This window comes from Pongo pygmaeus, chromosome 3 (genome assembly GCF_028885625.2).
Source record: "Pongo pygmaeus isolate AG05252 chromosome 3, NHGRI_mPonPyg2-v2.0_pri, whole genome shotgun sequence".
Classification (NCBI taxonomy): domain Eukaryota; kingdom Metazoa; phylum Chordata; class Mammalia; order Primates; family Hominidae; genus Pongo; species Pongo pygmaeus.
The window spans coordinates 110,840,536-110,861,334 of record NC_072376.2 but is presented as its reverse complement, the minus strand read 5'-3'; the positions used below and the strand labels follow the sequence as shown (position 1 = coordinate 110,861,334).

The window sequence follows — 20,799 nt, the reverse complement described above, 5'->3', positions numbered from 1 at the left end:
ACCTGACTTCAAACTATACTACAAGGCTACAGTAACCAAAACAGCATGGTGCTGGTACCAAAACAGAGAGATAGACCAATGGAACAGAACAGAGGCCTCAGATATAATACCACACATCTACAACCATCTGATCTTTGACAAACCTGACAAAAACAAGAAATGGGGAAAGGATTCCCTATTTAATAAATGGTGCTGGGAAAACTGGCTAGCCAAATATAGAAAGCTGAAACTGGATCCCTTCCTTACACCTTATACAAAAATTCATTCAAGATGGATTAAAGACTTACATGTTAGACCTAAAACCATAAAAACCCTAGAAGAAAACCTAGGCATTACCATTCAGGACATAGGCATGGGCAAAGACTTCATGTCTAAAACACCAAAAGCAATGGTAACAAAAACCAAAATTGACAAATGGGATCTAATTAAACTAAAGAGCTTCTGCACTGCAAAAGAAACTACCATCAGACTGAACAGGCAACCTACAGAATGGGAGAAAATTTCTGCAATCTACTCATCTGACAAAGGGCTAATATCTAGAATCTACAAAGAACTCCAACAAATTTACAAGAAAAAAACAAACAACCCCATCAAAAACTGGGCAAAGGATATGAACAGCCACTTCTCAAAAGAAAACATTTATGCAGCCAACAGACACATGAAAAAATGCTCATCATCACTGGCCATCAGATAAATGCAAATCAAAACCACAATAAGATACAATCTCACACCAGTTAGAACAGTGATCATTAAAAAGTCAGGAAACAACAGGTGCTGGAGAGGATGTGGAGAAATAGGAACACTTTTACACTGTTGGTGGGACTGTAAACTGGTTCAACCATTGTGGAAGACAGTGTGGCGATTCCTCAAGGATCTGGAACTAGAGATACCATTTGACCCAGCCATCCCATTACCGGGTATTTACCCAAAGGATTATAAATCATGCTGCTATAAAGACACATGCACACGTATGTTTACTGTGGCACTATTCACAATAGCAAAGACTTGGAACCAACCCAAATGCCCATCAATGACAGACTGGATTAAGAAAATGTGGCACATATACACCATGGACTATTATGCAGCCATGAAAAACGAATAAGTTCATGTCCTTTGTAGGGACATGGATGAAGGTGGAAACCATCATTCTCAGCAAACTATCGCAGGGACAAAAAACCAAACACTGCATGTTCTCACTCACAGGTGGGAATTGAATAATGAGAACACTTGGACATAGGAAGGGGAACATCACACACCAGGGCCTGTTGTGGGGTGGGGGGAGTGGGGAGGGATAGCATTAGGAGATATACCTAATGTAAACAACGAGTTAATGGGTGCAGCATACCAACATGGCACATGTATACATATGTAACAAACCTGCACGTTGTGCACATGTACCCTAGAACTTAAAGTATAATAATAATAATAAAGAATATGTTTAAAATGTTATATATATTATGTTGTAGAGGCTTCAGAATGGCTGACAGTCATCCTTCTTCAAAGGGGTTCCTACTACCTATACCTCTACATTCACACCTGCTATCTTTCACAGCTGCCTGGATTCTGACTCAATAGCCTAAAAGATGGTCTACTTTGAAAGATTTCCTAAAAAGAACAATGGCAATGAACTTAAAAAGAAACGGGCAAAAAATCAGATTCTCTCTCTAGGCAATTTGAACTAGGAGAACTGAAAATTTTGGTTCGGGGAAGGGGGCAGTACTGCAAGGGAAAGAGGCTGAAACCAAGATACATGCAGAATGACAGTGAATAGAAATCAACGTTAGTGGATGCCATGATGCTGTAGAAAGCAGGAGCCATTAAGTGTTTCTGTATATGTGTATTTGCCTACACAACAGAGAATTCACTTTTTTTTCTTTGCAAAACACGTATAGGTTAATGTAGAAATTCAATACAGAGGTTCTAAGGAATAGGTACTGCTCTATTTCAATATCAATAAAAATAAAAAGTTGATTTCCACCTAAGACTAATGTTTTTATGTTTTTCCCTTTGACCGTAGTAATATATTCATTAAATAATTGTTGATTATTTCTATTCTTTTGTAAATTTAGTGTTAACACTTAACTTTCTTGCTTTTACTTTCTCAAACCTACTTGAATTACACATTCATTCAGCAGCATCATAAAGTACAGGCTGTGATGAAAATTATTTTCTTTTTATATATACCAAGATTTATATCCCCCTCACATATCCTCAAATATTAAAAAACCTAATGTCTACTTTTTCCACTTTTACCTACCTGAAGAAACTATTTTATTAAAACTCTTTTAAACCAAAATTTTCAAGCCAAATAAAAACACTGAGTAGTAGAGTCCACCTCAGTGTTTATTAGACTAAATCATAACATATTCATGTTTGAATTTTCTCTAATAACTTCCCTGTATTAACTCTTGGCTTTTTATATTTTTCCTTTGAAAAACAAGGAAAACTATGAGGCATGAATAGAAAAGAATGAGTGACTTTTATATGTGGGTTGTCAAACTGACATTTATAGTTTTCACTCACACTTTGTACTGCCCTTGTTTTTAAAGAAAGTACTGGCCGGGCGCAGTGGTTCACGCCTGTAATCCCAGCACTTTGGGAGACCAAGGCAGGCAGATCACGAGGTCAGGAGTTCGAGACCAGCCTGGCTAACACGGTGAAACCCCGCGTCTACTAAAGATACAAAAAATTAGCCGGGTATGGTGGCGCATGCCTGTAATTCCACCTACTCAGGGGGCTGAGGCAGGAGAATTGCTTGAACCCGGAAGGTGGAGCTTGCAGTGAGCTGAGATCGCGCCATTGCACTCCAGCCTGGGTGACTCCATCTCAAAAAAAAGAAAAAGAAAAAAAAAAGAAAGTACTGATAATCACTCTTACAAAATGATGGAGGTTAAGCTTCCAACACTGAGGTCTCAAGGTATACTTTAAGGTACCTGACAATATAGTGCATTTTTCTGGAGTCTCAACTTTATTCAATGATTTTTCTAAGGCACACATGCATTTCATACTAAAATAAATATGTACTACATGTACCTGTTATGGAATAGAGGGCAAAATTAAAATAAATAAAACAGAACAGGAGACTTCTGTATTTGTGGTTAGTGCTCTCACCAGTTCCTCTTGGGTGTAAATTTTCACTCTTTTGTTGTTAAGAACACTCAGGCAAAAGTTTTGATAAACACTTTGCAATATGATAAAGTACACAGAAGAACAAAAAAGCATAATGTTAATCAAAAGTACTGATTCTGTACTGCTTTATACTGAAACGTGGTTCCCAAGCTTTATACTCATCAGCATTACCTAGAGTACTTGTTAAAACAGATGGTTGGGCCCACTCTTGAGTCCCTGATTCAGTAAGTCTGGGTGAGTGGATCCAAGAATTTGCATCTAACAAGTTCCCGGGTGAGTCTGTTGCTGCTACAGGTCAAAGGCAGGGAACTGCTTTAGAGGAACAGACATAAAGCAGTTCAACTTTTGCTGGTTTTTATATATTTTCACATCAGTTACCAGCCCAATCTTTCAGGTTACATGCTGCTACCCCTGTACTCAGACCACCTCTACACATTCCACTGCCATCATAAATTCTCATTTACTGAAAAGAAATGAAAGGAGAGAAACAAACCAGGGCATAAAATCCAACTATTATCACTTAAGTGTGATGACAGGCAAGATATTTAGCCTCTACGTTTTCTCATCTGCATAAAATAACCCTATCTCATATGGGATTGAAATAATGTACACAACACTTACATTATGTGAGCACAAAATCATAGCTAGAATTAGGAAGTATTACTATTATTATTAAATACTTTGAGAGTCCAATTCTGAAATATTCACAGATATGTCATATCTTGCTTATTTGTCCTTTGCCTCATATCAGTCTTAAGTCTATTATATAAGGGAATAATACATTTAAAAGGTCTAAAAAATCTTTTACTATAATTTATGGTCAAAGCTACCCTCCCACATTAAACTCGCCCACGGAACTTCTTACAAATCCTCTAAATTTTGAATGTCAGCACAAAGGTGTGTTAATTTTTAAATACTCTTTTTGTATGTACAAAAACCTATTTGGGGTTTATCTGAATGGAAGAAGTATATGCTAATATTTCTCCTCTGTGCACAGCAGAGTAAAGATGAACAAATTAACTTCCAACCTCATATTCTCTGGTTCATACAATGTTTTTCATCGTCAATTTCTAACAAGAAATACATGCCCAATCAGTATATACTATGTTGTGTCAGGTTGCATTTCTGAAGTTACGTATTTCTTTTGAAAAGAACACTCAAAGGCCAGAATCAGTGGCTTATGCCTGTAATCCCAGCCCTTTGTGAGGCTGAGGCGGGAGGATCCCTTAAATCCAGGAGTTCGAGACAAGCCTGGGCAACATAGCGGAGACCCTGTCTTTACAAAAAATAATAATAATTTAAAAATTAGCCAGGCATGGTGGCACATGCCTATGGTCCAGCTACTCAGGAGGCTGAGACAGGAGGATTGCTTGACCCTGGGAGGTCAAGGCTGCAGTGAACTGTGATCCTGCCACTACATTTCAGCCTGGGTGACACAGTAAGACCCTGTCTCAAAAACAAACAAACAAACAAAAAACACTCAACAAGACTCTGGTCCACTTTCTCAGCCAATCACTTAAAAATGTAATGTGGTCATGGGGTAATAAACATCATACCAATATATCCTATTTATTTTAACCAGTGGAGGTCAGTGATATGCCCTTTATCAGCCTCTGATTAAAAGTATAAACATTAAAAATTCTATTATGTCTTTAGAACATAGCTGTCATCTACTAGAGTATTACTGTAAGAAACTCTTCAAAGCAGAGTTGTCATGAAATTGTGACAGAGCATTATGAGGAATATTATTAAGTAAGAGAATATAGGAATGGCAATCCATTACACAAAAATCTGTTATCCAAAATTTCTGATTTTACACTACAAGAATGCTTAAGAAAAAGGATTTTAAGATAAAAATTGTGGAGTCTCTACCTTGATTTCTGGAAATCTATACTGTGACTCTAACAAAGTTAAAAATAAAAGACTTGTTCTTAAAAACCAAGATGCTTGGTATCTAAGAAAATTCAGAAAGGGGTTGGTCCAGGTTAACAAGCAATGTCTGGAAAGAATTCATTTTCAAACTAGATCTGCTTCTTAGATGTGACATATAAGAGTGATAAGTGGCCAATTTTCTAACAACCACCAAAAAATGATATACCAATATACAATCTAACTGGAACTTGAAATGCATTTTGAGAACTTCTACACAAATGACACAGTTTCAAACAATTTTCTTTTTGGCAACGCACCTAAAAATACATTGTTTTACCAGCCCAAACCAACACATACTGGTACTTTACAAAGCCACCTGCCATGATGATTACGCAAATTCCTTCACTTTAAAGAATAATATATGAAACATACTACAATAAAAGGCTAAAAAATAATGTAAAACTGACAAACTGAGGCAAACTAAAGGTATTATATATAGTATGGCCTTCTCTTATGCTTAAAAATTGCTTTAGGAATTCAGTGTTTTTCTCAAACTGACTGAATTAAAACCACATGCAAATATTTATACTATGATATAATTCATCAAAAGAATCTCTCAGTATATAAATAGTACACAATCTAAACTTTGTTGTCATTATTGTTTTTCCAGACTATTCTTACATGGAAACTTAAGAAATATACGTTTTCCACAAAGGTGAGTGTAGAAAATAGAACGTATATTCCAACTATACTGTTGAAGTGCCAATGTCGGAACAATAGGCAAAACTAAAAAAGAACAGTGAGTTTATGTGGGTATAACACAAACAAACATAAATATTTAAAAATATATTATCTCTTATGGCAATAAAGATGAATGACTCAGTGGCAAGTTCAAGAATCTTATACCCAAAGTAATAAATAACACAGGTATAGCTGAAGGCAGCAGAGCTTTCCCATAATTCTACTGAGAAGGAATGGGTTATCAAATGGGACAGGTATGAATGACTGTAACTATAGCCATTTAAAACAATTACATGAAGAGTCAAACAAAAGATAAATAGAAATTAAAAATGTCTAATCTACAAAATTAAAACATAAATTAATAAAGCATACTGACAAGTAAGATGTAAAACTGAAGATGTTCCCAGCAGAAAAGTTGTTGAGGTAAACCTCACCATTTTTGGCTACTTCTGCTATGATGTTAGCTACTTTGGCTTTGCAGGAAGACTGTGGAGTCAACAGACTTGCAAACAGCTGAAGTATTCCACTTGCTTGGATTTTTTCACTTGTTTCCATATCTAAAAGAGATACATACAAAGAGCTTCAATGAAAATCTTTAATGCTAACACTGACAACTGTTATCTACAATAAATTCTTCAAGAATTTTTCCCACCCATAATAGAAATTAGTTTCGGTATACATTCAAATATATGTCTTTATACAAAATTACCTTCTGCTCCACAAGCTGCTTTTGAGTTTTAATCTACACAAAACACTTGGTAATATAATATTTTGTTTATTTACAGTCAGACTATAAAGTTCTGTCTGAATACATCATTTGCATACCAAACTTACTCTCAATGTTAGTTCTAACCCTGTCTATTCAGAATATAAATGCTTTTTTTCTACATCTCTCCTGAATTCTAAGAGCTATCACTTTATATAAACTCTATGGTTCCCTATAATGCCATAGCAACTTTAAAAAATGGCAATTAGATAGGCAAAAAACTCACCTCCTATCATTTTATACGGAATGAAAAGTGATAGTCAAGGGATTACATGGTTCCTATGACTCCTATGTTTTTCATACAACTCATTCACAACACCATTAATGAAGAAGGGAAATAGTACACTGCAAAAACCCTTAGTATTCTGAACTCTATTTGGTGATACAGAAATTCAAGAGGCCCCCACTTCTTTCCTTTCCTTCTTTGTTAAAATACAAATAATGGGCCTATAAAAACAAGCTACTTCATGTATGTTATGAAAGAATGACCTATTAAAATATAAGATAAAAATAAAGAAAAGCTCAAAGAAATAAAATTATTATTTGTGAACAACGAAGAGAAATGGCATGTGTTTAAAGCTAGAGGTTATAAGGCTCATCAAAACATTCAATTGAAATCTGTTTCTATATGTAGCTCCTCTACATCCTTTAGATCCTTGGATATACATACCAATAATAGAGAACCCTAAAAATTTCTTGTTAACTAAATGGCAGCTGATGTGATCAGTAAAGAGGAGGAAAATCATTTTTTATAATTTGAGAAAGTCCACAAAAAAGTACGTAACATATTTCTTCATAATAAGTGCTGATTGTTTAATACAGTTTTTCAAACTGTGGGTCCCAATCCATTATAAGCGCTAAAATCTACTTGGGGAATGAATACTAGAAACTGGTTAAAATGAAAGAATTAACAACATCTACAACAAAAAAGAAGAGAAAAAAATTGCACATGGTAAGGTCAAACATTATGACTGAAATTTTGGTTTGAATTATGTATATGCATATGCATATGTGCCTGTGAGTACATATGTACTATATGTAAAATGTATTTCCAATCATGGGTTTGAGGAAAGTGAAAAACCACTGTTCCATGTACCCCTTGACTACCAGGATTTGGAGTTAAGGAATGATAACACTCCAGTTTATTTTACTGGACTAAAAAATAAGTTTTTATGGAACCACTTGAAAATGTGACACCTAAGATCCTTTTTTTTTTTTTTAAGCAAAAAGCCATAAAGAACTAAACTTAATTTGCCATGTTAAAATCTTTCCTTTTCTGACCATTGCTACCAGAAGAAATATAACCTTAGAACACTGGGTCATACTGCCCCAGGGGTCTAGCCCCACCATCTGCTGGTACTGGGATGACAGCAAGAGTCTGGCATAAGGCATGAATCATGATTAGATATGAAGCCGAAGCATTTGTTATGTGTGGAGGCGAGCAGTTAACTGCAAATCACCCATGCATGTCTCATTTAACTGTAACTAAAAGGCTGGCTTAATATCAGAGTAGAATGTCAGGGGCAAGGGGAAAACAAAGCAAAACAATGCTAACTCTTGCACTCCAATGACACTTTCCACAGATTAAGTCCAGTGAACTGGGAGAATAGCTGTACTAAACAGGAATCCAGAATTTGAAAATAGTATTTTCACTGCTATTACCAAAGAAATAAAAGGGAAAAACATAACCTGGTTTTTCACATAAATCTGATTTACAATTTAGAAAAATCTAACAGGAATTATTTTTACCTGCTAGCATGTAGATTTCTACATAGGTTTAGAATGTAAATGTCTGGGAACTACCATTTTTCTGTGACATAAAAAAGTAAAGAACAAATTTGTACTTTATCACTCAAACACCATTGTACAATAAATAACTACAAAGTGTATTTTTTTATTGTTTAAACTTTTATTTTAGGTTTAGGGTACCTGGGTAGGTTTCTTATATAGGTAAATTGCATGTCATGGGGGTTTGGTGTAAAGATTATTTAGTCACTCAGGTAATAAGCATAGTACTCGATAGGTAGTTTTTCAATACTCATCTTCCTCCCACCCTCCCTCCTCAAGTAGGTCCCAGTGTCTGCTGTTCCCTTCGTTGTAGCCATATGTACTTAATGTTTAGCTCCCACTTTTTACATATATATTTACATATATACAGATATATGTATATATATTTTTTTCTTTTTTGAGACGGAGTCTTGCTCTTTCAACTAGGCTGGAGTGAAGTGGTGCAATCTCAGCTCACTGCAACCTCTGCCTCTTGGGTTCAAGTGATTCTCATGCCTCAGCCTCCCAAGCAGCTGAGATTACAGGTGTGCACCCCAATGCCCAGCTAATTTTTGTATTTTTTAGTAGACATGGGGTTTTGCTATGTTGGCCAGGCTGGTCTTGAACTACTGGCCTCAAGTGATCTGCCTCAAGTGATCTACCTTAAGTGCTTCCCCAAGTGCTGGGATTACAAGTGGGAGCCACCATGCCTGGCAGCTCCCACTTAAGTGAGAATGTGTGGTCTTTGATTTTTGTTTCTGTGTTAGTTTGCTTAGGATAATGACCTACAGCTTCATCCATGTTGCTGCAAAGGACGTAATCTCATTTTTATGACTGTGTACCATTCCATGGTGTATATGTACCACATTTTCTTTATCCAGTATACCACTGATGGGCTTAAGTTGATTCCATGTTTTTGTTACTGTGAATAGTGCTGCAATGTGTGTGTGTCTTTATCATAGAATGATTTCTATTCCTTTGGGTACATGACCAATAATACAATTGTTGGGTAGAATGGTAGTTCTAAGTTCTTTGTAAAATGGCCAAGCTAATTTCCACAATGGCTGAACTATTTACATTCCCACCAGCAGTGTATAAGCATTCCCTTTTCTCTGCAAACTCACCACCATCTGTTATTTTTTGACTTTTTAATAACAGCTATTCCAACTTGTAGAATGATTTCTATTCTTTTGGGTACATGCCCAATAATACAACTGTTGGGTAGAATGGTAGTTCTATTTTAAGTTCTTTGTAAAATGGCCAAGCTAATTTCCACAATGGCTGAACTATTTACAGTCCCACCAGCACTGTATAAGCATTCCCTTTTCTCTGCAACCTCACCACCACCTGTTATTTTTTGACTTTTTAATAATAGCTATTCCAACTTGTATAAACTACAAAGTTTTAACTTCATTTCATATATACTTTTTGCACTGGCATTACACTGTATCTCAAAATGTATATTGACCTGTGAACTGAGGATGTTCTCAGATATCTGTGAAAACCCTTGAAACAATTTTAAAACGGCACTAAGGAGCAGTCAGAGGTTGATGTTTGCATTTCCAAATGAATGGCTACTTGTTTAAAAAAAAAAAATCAAAAACCATGCACTGTGATCAGGAGTCTTGTTTAAAAAAAAAAGGTAGACTCTTCACTATCTGTAGCCAGACTACTATTGACATTTTAACTACACTTCTTTTTAATGTTTGCAGGAATCAATTCAACATCTTTCTCCTCCTTCACATTTAGATGCAGTCATAAAAATGTTTGAGAATGCCTACAAATTATAGGCAACTGGCAGTTTTTGAATTTTGAAGGACCCATATATGATGGGCAATTGCTACTTTAAAATAGTATCTGTGGGAACTGAGGCAGGAGTCATATCCACCACAATAGCCCTTGAAGTTCTTCCAGCACTCATTCTGGCCCTGAAGCCCTATGTCCTCACTCCATCTGACCTCCTGGTAGCAAGGAGGCAGCTTAGTTATGACACTGCCAGATACAGGAAAGAAAAGGAAAATTGGGCAATCAGGCCAGAGAAACTTGGAAGAAGAGTAAATCAAGAAGCCAGGCTATAATGTCATATGAGCAGAGTTTAAAGCACAACTCACACAAATACTCAAGGTCAATACAAAGTACTACAAAGGAGGGAGTAAGGAGAATGGGAGGGAACTCATAATTTAAGGTTATAGCTTGAGAAAGGCTCAAGTTCCAAACAAAGCTGCCAAGTAAATATATTAAAATAATTGGCTTTACAGTTAAATACCAAGAGGGAATTTCCAGGTATGCTACTACAATAAACTGAATTTATGACGTTATATTATCACATAGGTTTCATGAGGATAAACTAATGAAAAGCAATTGACCAATTTATAGTAAACTCCAAGTTAGAAAAATAAAAATAATGACTGCTATTACTAAGACTCTATTAGGTTAAAAGTGTGTTTGGATTAGATTGGTAATATAGCTTTAGAGTAATAAAAAACATTTTAAGTTTTACTTAGAGTTATGAGAACGATAAAGAAGTGGTAAAATAGTAGCCTAGGGATCCTTATGGCAGATTGTGAGAAGACAGGTTTTCACTGAAGGCTCAGACTTGGGATTAACTACAAGGACCAGAAATATTAATCAAAGGGGGGCCATGGATATCAAGGTTTCTGGGGAATTGTATATTTCTCAAGGGGTAGATTTTAAAAACAGGGTGTAACAAAGAGACTTAGCCCTATGCTGCTTTGGGTGATCTGATCTAAACCCAAGGCTTCATTTACCAAAGAGAAAAGTCCCCAATCCTCTCTCGTTTTATGCAACAGAAAACAAAGCATTTGCACTTGGGTATATGCTAAATACCTCAAATTTAACAAAATCAAAATCAAATTTACCCTCTTTCCTTTAAATTCATTTTGGTCTCTAACTCAGTGAATGGTAGGAAACCCATTCAAGCCAGAAGCCCTAGGAAAATTATAAAATTTTCTTTTAGTAAATAGCTTCCTACCACCCACATTTAATCAGAACATAGGTCCCACAGATTCCATTTCACTATTGTCTTTTGCATCTATCTTTTTCCTTTCTACATTCATGTTACTTCAAGTTCTCAGTTCAGACCCTTGTTAAATGCAATAGCCTCCTCAAGTCTCCCTAACTCCGGTTTGCCTCCCCTGCCCCGTCCGCATCTTTCATCTACAATAGTATAAGAATAAACTTCTGGAAATGCAAAGTTTATGTCATTCCTTTAAATTTTTAAGCAATCCTCCATATCTTTTCATTAAACATTCAAGCACATCCATATTTCCTAATCCCATCTCTTGATACTCCTCCATGGACATCCTACACTCTAGCCATACTAAATTACTTATAGTAATCCATATTAATCATCTTATTTCATAACTCCTTTCTGCACATGATGTTCCCTCTCTGAAATGCCACCCCCCTCACCCTACCATTTTAGCTAATTCCTACTCATTAGACTCACACTGTCCTCATTAAAAGGTACCTGATTGAAAGCTATTCAATCTTTTTAATGTTATCTGACTTCCATAAACACTCTGTGTCTTCATTTTTTATTAAGAGCATTTGTAAAAATTTCAAAGCATTTTCAAACATATTAATCTCTTCATTTAAAAAGTCATCTGAGATAGGGATGACAGGTCATGTTCTTCATATTAAAAATAAGGCCATATAATAAGATTACATTGGAAAAGGAATAAGAAACCAGATTTTGTGATTTCTTCTCCAAAGCTCTTCCTACTACAACTGTCATTTAGAAGCTATATGTTGATGACTATACTTTGACCTGATTTGCCAAATTGTTATGTGAAAAATACTGTTATTTAACACATTTTATAAAAGTAAGAACTAAAGTAAGACAATTGAGTGAGAAAGAGAAGTACAGTATTTTGGGATAGCTAAACTGAGGCAATGATTAAATGAGAGAAAAGCAACTGCATACACAAAGAATGAAGTAGGCTGAAACAGACTGAAGGACGGGTGCAGTGGCTCACACCTGTAATCCCAGCACTTTGGGAGGCCAAGGTGGGCGGATCAGTTGAGGCCAGGAGTTCAAGGCAAGCCTGGCCAACATGGTGAAACCTCATCTCTACTAAAAATACAAAAATTAGCTGGGCATGGTGGTGGATGCCTGTAATCCCAGCTACTCAGGAGGCTGAGGCAGAGAATCGCTTGAACCTAGGAGGCAGAGGTTGCAGTGAGCTGAGATTGTGCCACTGCACTCTAGCCTGGGCAACAAAGTGAGACTCTGCCTCAAGAAAAAACAAAAACAAAACAAAACAAAAAAAATCCAGAATGAAAACACAGAAGAGAAATATGCTGAGTTTAAGTAGCTTAAAGTTAAGGGCCAGATAAATGAGAAATTAATGTTTCTAAAAGAAAATGAAAGTGTTTGAAGTGGGGGTGGCAGAGATGGGAATAAAAAAAAATGGCTATTCTTTCACTGACGACAACTTTCTCCCCCAGTGAAGAAAACTGATTGAGGATCTTAAATAAACAAAAGGAACATGAAATGCAAGAGTTTAAAAAAAGGATATATGAAGTCATGAAAAGAAAGACAGCAGAACAAAAACCCATTTATACCATGATTCACCATCAGAAACAGATCTCACTAAAAAACTAAGTTGTGAGACTCATTTTATAAAATTACAGTAAATGATTTTGATAGTCTTGTACTCATTTCAATTCCAGGGATAATGTAGGATGTGGGAGTGGGAGAACTTATGTGTGTGGAAATCATCACTAGAATAAGCAGGGAGATCTGCTAGTTTGACTATTTTCTTTAAAATTACCACTAAGTAGGTCATAAAGCAGTTGCTAAAAAATTTAAGAGTTACATGATTAAAAAATAAGATATATTTATTGAGAATGTAAACACCATGAGGAAATGTGTTAATGACTGTGGTATAAGCAGAGTATACAACTAGACTGTTCACTAAGAAGTTGAATTACTGAAGATATGAATATTTACCTATAAGAAATACAGATTTCTTACTGCAGACTAAGAGAATGAGGATACAATAAAACATAGTGAAAAAATATTTTCAGCAAAAGATCTATCTCCATTCTATTGTCAGATACCCTGGGGGAAAATATGAAGTAAATAAAGAGATTTGGCATCTGCAAGATTTTTTGAAGTCTTCAATTTGCTAATGTTTACTGTGAGCCAATAGGATTATACACTGTTTATCAAGTAAGTCACTTCTTAATAGGGCATCTAAGAAAATGAGTAGTCCAATGAATCTATTTAAGGAAATACTACTTTATACAAATGTGATATAAAATTTACTCCACATTCCCAGGAAAACAAAACAACAGAAAGGTACATAGAAAAGTTAAAAAAAAAAAAAAAAAAAAAGGGTAAGAAGTCACTTAAAATCAACATTAATCTTGGCCAAAGGAAAGAGTGAAGTGGCTCACACTATCATCTTAAAAGACAACTACCACTACGGTCTAACATTCTAAAAGAACATTATATAGTCATTAATAATATCATTTTAAAAGAATATTTAATATGATAAACACTCAAAGATAAGTTTTTTTAAAAAGAAGCTACATTTATGTGAAATAATTCAAATTTGTAAAATAAAAAAAAACTTTTTCATATTTTCCACATTCTATACAATTTGAAAGTTGTCCAAATCAAAATGGAGTCACTGTGTTTAAAAACAAACCAACAAACAACCCTAATAGAGCCAGAAAAGGTCATGAAGAGAGTGTTCTCATGCATAAATCCCTGATAACAAAAACTATCACAGAAGACTGCAAAAACCACAAAGACCATCACAAACTTACAACCTCAGTGAGGACATCTGCCCAGCAACTGCATGACCAACCTCAGACTGGCCTCACTCTTATTATTGATCCTTGTAGCCTGATGGACACAGAATGATTAATTAAAAGCCAGTAGGACAGTCACCAGCACCTAAAACAACAGTCCTGACATACCCTGACAGAATTTATGGGATTTTCTGTACTTTTGAGAGATTAATAAGAAAAGGAATGGAATTCTCAAACATTAAGGCATGTCAGGTTCTAGGGGACTTCAGCAGGCTACATCTTATGGCCTATTCTCATTTTTTAACTGATGGACCAAGTATATCCAGGAAAATCCAGAGCTCATATGGTCATTATTCAAATTCTCTTTTTAAAAAAACAAAAAACCTGCAAACATTAAGCTGACATGTAAAGCCTTCTACCTTCCCTATCTCTTTTTTTTTTTTTTTTTTGCCTACTTTGATTCTGCTGATTTTCCTACTGGTGTTGATATAAAACTCACTGCTTATGGAATTCCAGCCAAGATTAAAAAAAAAAAAGTCTTAAAGGACTTTCAAATTAATAGCTTTACAAAGTATAACAGCTCAATGACAACTAACAACTTAAGTATCTTTTGGAAATGTAAATTTAGGTTTGTCTGACTACCAATTGCTTAGGGTAAAGAAACAGTTAACTGAAGGATTCATAGTCTAAAAGCAAAAGATCTATACAGTGCTCACAAAAGTTAGAATCTCAGATCAAACACTTGAAAGTCTTGAGCTCAAAGAAACAATATAAAGTATCTCTGTCTAGCATAAAAATTCCTTTTTCTGCCATGCGGGGGCAAAAAACAAAAAACCAAAAATGCACTGAACGATTTCCCTGCTACAACTGACTAGTCAAGCAAATCAGACTGGCAAACAAAAGACAGACTTGTTACCGAAAATTCAATGCCACTTAGAAATTTTGTTTTTCTTATACAATTCAGCCAGCCCTAGCTAAAAATGTAAACATTGAAAATTTAACCCTAAACTCATGTGAAACTGAGTCAAAGGTGGGGGAAGGGTAAAAGAGGTTTTTTTTGTTTTTTTAAACTGCTATAAAAACTGTTTTACACCAAAATTTTTGTGTGTATGTATATATGCTTAGGAGTGTTTATGCATATGCACATATATTATGTTGTATGTTATGTCTACATAGTAAAATCTGATGTACTTGGCCAGAAATCCCTTAAGGAATTCTATTCAGATTGGCTTAAATAAATGAGCGCTTACATGAAATATATAGTAATTAAGCCAAATGTCTTTTAGTTCACGTGACTTAAAAAAACTTTGATAAATAAGCTGGTTTTAAAACTTAATAAAAATGTATTCAAAATTATCAGCATACATTTTTGCCTAAGTTTACTGGTCAGACAGGATTATACTTGTCTCTGCTAGATGTTTTAAGGCCATAACATTATAAACCCAACCTAAAACAGAATAATCTTTGTTGGTATAATTCTTTGGTAAGACTAATGTAACACTGTTTAGTTTAATAAAAACAGCTGTGTGTTCTGAGTTATTGGCAAAATATCAATATATTTTAGTTTCTTACTTACATGAATGCCTGATATTCAGTCTATATAAATGGTTAAAAGAAAAATAACTTGAAATGATGACTAGTTTTACCCAGTATCGCAACTTTCATAAATAATCTAGGTATAATTGTTAAAGATAAACCAGGTAAATGTAGGCAGGATAAATGTTTACCCATGAACTTTTCAGGCAATCTAAATTCCCAATGTTATGTTAAATTAAGTAATAGATATTCATTAAATGTCTGGGTCTTTCCAATTAAGATTCTTAAAAAACATTAGAACATACATTGCTGAACATAATTGTAAGTTTGCTCTTAGCTTCTTAAATTTTATAAAAAGCCTAAATATATTTGGGTCTATTTTTAACATAAAAATTATAGGGAAACATTTTCTGAAATTACAAAATGATTCTCATCTATAAAAATACTGATATGAGACAAACAGTTCAAACTTTCTTGCTTCCTATGTTTTCACTAAAAATGTTACTAAGAATTAAAATTCTAATATATATAATTTTGTAAACAAAGTACACAAAAATGTGTTTTCGATGAAAGCATAAAAATGTATTCACTATTGAGATAATAATTTTGTCTAATTCAGAGGTTAAAGGTTGTTTCAAAATATGATTTAAGAAGGAAATAAGATAGAAAAGGAACCAATAAGTAAAATAAGTTGCAAAGAGAGATATTAAAAAAATTACGGGTATGAAATCGTATTTTTGGTAAGAAAGGTTAAAAAGAAAAAGAGAATCATTTTGTATGAGAAAGAATCTTGTGGTAAATTTTTGTCCTAAAGTAAGATGGTGTGTTATTTAAGAAAGAGGACATATAGGACAAAACAAAAAGTCTAAGCATGTTGTCAAAGGTCTATGCAGCTCATGAAAGGTTTGAGAAAGATGAATTTAGGAAAGAAATTGTGTGTGATCAAGTTGGCTATAATTAGAAGGGAATTATTTACAAGTCTTTCTAAAGATTGAGCTTTGATACTAAAAATACACTGATACAAAACTAAAAATTTAGTCCCCTGTGTTAGAACAAGGTTTTCTTGAAGTACTGAGATTTTGATTTTTAATTCCAAAATCTGTTAGCCATCTTCTAACAGATTCCATCTAATTTCCCTAGTTTCAAGTTGGAAATGCTGTCTTTTTCATTTAGAATGGTAATTTCATTTCTTGAGGTATAGTTTTCCTCTTAAAGCTTCTCATATTCATAGCTCAGAAGTTTAAATTCTGCTGTGTCTCACTGCGCATGATTTGCAGGTCATGCATCATTGCCTTCTGCTCTTTTCCTTTCTCCTCTTGAAAAATACATCTTTTTGTTCAGCTGGGACAATAACTGGGACTCCCTCTTTTTAACTTTTTCATCAGCTCCTTTTTTCTCCAGTTCTAACTCTGTTTTTGTGACCTGAAACTGACATGTTCTGTCTTGAAGGCCTAGAAAAGCAATGTTTCCTAGTAAAACTTGATTCTGCACTCTTGTCTTTTCTTGATGTATCTGAATTATTCCATGTAACCAGGAAATTTCTCAGGCTGCTGCTAAGATCCACGTGTTCCCCTGCTCAAGGTACTAATTTTATTGTTCACATTCCTCTATAATATGGTGTAGAGTCATAACCTTAGACACACTTCTCCTTTGTCTGATTAACCTGAAGTACCTTTTTCATCAGGTTCAACTTCCAGGCTATCTAAATGGGTTTACCATAAGAAGAAGCAATTATACTGCAGAAAAATTCTCTTTATCTTTTTGATAACTGGCCAAAGAAACAAAGACTTTGCATTTTATCAAAATAACTTCATGTGGTCTTTATTAGATTTTTGATTGGTTGGGGAAACTGAGCTTTGTAAGGGTTAAGATTTTTAAAATCCATGTAACTTTCTGTATTGCTTTTGAAGTCTTCTGATTATTACTCTGGTTAAAATAAAATAATAATAATAATACTAAAAAAGACTGATTTCACAGTGACCTGTGCTACTGTTTTGTTCAAGTGTTTTGAACCTTTTGACATCTTTGGCAGGCTTTCTTTCCCAAGCTCAAAATTCTAAATTAAGATTTTTTGACCTAGAATTAACTTTGGGATTTCCCCATTGGGCTCCTAGAGAGCATCAAAGAATGTATCTCTCATCTTGTAGAGATATTAAGTGATTAGGGTTATTGGATAAATTGAATAAAAAACATTGTTAAATGGTAGGTGATACTAGATCTTTCAGTTACATGTATGTGTATGTTACAGATAATGAATGTTCCAAAATTATATAAAATGCAGAAATCTAATCAGTCAGAATTCTAGATAATATATCATATGCCACAAATATAACTAAATTTTCTTGTCAATTGTTGATAATAAACTTCCATTGGATTTTTAACCATAGCCACTCTTAAGTCTCTGACATCCACAGTTACTGTTTTGAATTTTTCTATAAAAGTATTTATAATCAGATTAACAGAAAAGGCCCTAATGGGCACTTTTTTTTTTTTTTTTTTTTTGAGATGGAGTCTCACACTGTCACCTGCGCTGGAATGCAATGGCATGATCCTGGCTCACTGCAACCTCTGCCTCCTGGGTTCAAGTGATTCTCCTGCCTCAGCCTCCTGAGTAGTTGGAATTACAGGCGTCTCCCACCATGCCCAGCTAATTTTTTGTATTTTTAGTAGAGATGAGGTTTCACTATGTTGGCCAGGCTGGTCTCAAACTTCTGACCTCGTGATCTGCCTGCCTCAGCCTCCCAAAGTGTTGGGATTACAGGCATGAGCCACCATGCCTTGCCCTAATGGGTACTTTTAAATGCAGGTTTCTAATAACTTTAAGATTAATGGACTAAATCTTTTTTTTCTAGAACTCTAATAAACTGATGGGTTCAAAAGACTGTTAAGATGAAGCAAAAATAAAACAGATGAGATTAAATAAATGATAAAGATAATGTTTCCATGACTTTTATTTGAAACACTATTAGTTCTTTACTTAAATGTTTTGTTTTCCAGATTTAAGGAAACTTTCTCTTTAGGCAATTTAATAAAGTATACTTTTACGAACAAAGGTAGAAGTAGTTGCATTTTCTCCTTATTTGACTGCCCCCCCCATTCAAAAATTATTTGTGAATATTCTTATGGCAATATGGTTAACTGAAAGGTTCAATAAAAATCTATTATCTTTCTATCAAGATACAATAAAATACACTGGTTGTGTTACCAAGGCTTTGACTGAAATATCATATTTGAAAATGTGCATACAATGCTTGCTTTCAAGGGTTCCCAGCCTCATAGTGAGTGAGTAAAAACTGTCACTTCCCACAAGCCCAGGAATCTTAAGAGTGTAGGTAAAATCTAAAATCTGCCTTGGTTTGGCTTTGTAGCCTTAAGAGTTTTTAAATCTGGGAATACCGTGTGATCAAATCACTTCTTACAGGCAATTTTTGATAAAACTTATTTTACAAACAAGTTTGTCTTACTCTGATTATCTTTGATAAAAATCAGGATGACTTGGAGAATCACTTGAACCCAGGAGGTGGAGGTTGCAGTGAGCTCAGATGGCACCACTGCACTCCAGCCTGGGCAACAGAGAGAGACTCTGTCTCAAAAAAATAAATAAATAAATCAGGATGACTATACAGAGAAAGTTATGTTTATTAAAAAAAACTATAAAACACATCCTTATTATTAGATTGTAGCTCTGTGCATTGTTTTAAAACAGTTCTTATCTACCTGTAGACTAGAACGAATCCTAAATTTTCCTAAAGCTTTATAAACTGAAACTAGATGGATCTGAAGGAAGAAGTCCTGGGCCTGATGTACGAGTCACACGGAAAGTTCACCAAACCACCTGATGCTCTAACTAGACACATTCAAACTGCAAACCAAGACAAGGAGTTGACATTTTTACACAGTAGACGGTTTTTCCCAAGGTGTTGGAACAAGACTTTATATAATAATAAGACTCCTACGTACCTCGATGCTACTTTTTTCACTTGATAAGAGAATGCCATAACTGAAATTTCACAATCAGTAGCTTCTGCTGGTAGTCTGAAAGAACGTAACCTAAGAGATCTTTTTGTATCAACTGGTTAAATAAGAAAATGCCTGTGCTATTGCTAATACCACATGCTGTAACTGGATAAATTCCTATGGGAAAGTTGAGACCCCATACACACAAAATAAGAAAACAGGCCACATGGCTACAACAGGTCTCACCAAATTCTCTATGGCCATTGGAATTATTTAATTAGTTGTCTTTACGCTAGGTTTCATGGCTCAAAACCATTAGGCAAACTGGGATTGCCATATTATTATGAATTTTACTTCGTATTTTCCTTTCTTAAACTTTGTATCTGTTACTTGTTAACTTTTTGCAGAAGTACAACTCCTAACAAAATAATACTAGCTCAGCACTTTGAGATGACAGCAAGCACCTACAAAACAGACAAAATTAAACTTAATAATGGTCTCCAGATAGGCTTAGACCAAGAACCACTCACTTTCAATCTCCCTTGTTGCTCAAACGTGGCTAGAAGAATTTTAACACTGATTCCTGGCCACCAATCACCCTCTCCAATGTGGGACCAAACCAGTCCATCCCAGCACCAAGGGACAATCAAAACCTAATTACAGGAAGACTGATCATCAATGCTTTCAGAGAAAGATCTTGATCAAAAGGGAGAAAATGAAAGCTCTTGAAATCAAGAGTCACTTGTGTTAAAAACAAAAACAAAAAAACCCTAACAAGCAGAGTCAGGAAAGGCCATGAAAATAGGGTTCTCATGCATAAATGCCTGACAAAAACTATCACAAAAATTCTTCAAAAACTACAACCTTACACAAAGGCTGTCACAACCTTACACAAAAAATTCTTCTGGAAAGACATCTGCCCAGCAACTGCCTGTCCAACCTCAGACCAGTGTGATCCTTGTAGCCAAGGATAATTATCTCAAAACAATTATGTAATCCTTCTCATTTTTTTCTGTTAAAAACCTTTGTTTTCCTCTACTTCCTTGAAACACACATAGTTTATCATGGCACATGTATTCCCATGGCAATGCCCTATTCCTAAATATCATTTCTGTTAAGAGAGTCTCTCTCTGTTATTTAGGCTGACCAACAATATGTTTACTGTACTTCAGATTTAAAAAAAAAGTTACAATTTGTATATACCAGTTAGGATATACTGGAAGTAACAGAAACTACTGTACTGTACT

At 34.8% G+C, this 20,799-nt stretch overlaps 1 protein-coding gene across 13 annotated transcripts in view; it reads right to left on the bottom strand.

Annotated features, from left to right (window-relative positions):
* RAP1GDS1 (Rap1 GTPase-GDP dissociation stimulator 1) overlaps positions 1-20,799 on the bottom strand; it is a 182,565-nt gene that overhangs the window by 98,295 nt on the left and 63,471 nt on the right. For 12 of the 13 annotated variants that reach the window (XM_054484293.2, XM_054484292.2, XM_054484294.2 and 9 more), the window contains exon 3: positions 6,177-6,299. In XM_054484293.2, coding sequence (XP_054340268.1) covers positions 6,177-6,299 — 123 coding nt within the window. Of the gene's footprint in view, positions 1-6,118; positions 6,300-20,799 lie in introns of those variants that run through there. The other variant, XM_063664563.1, reaches the window with a different exon arrangement.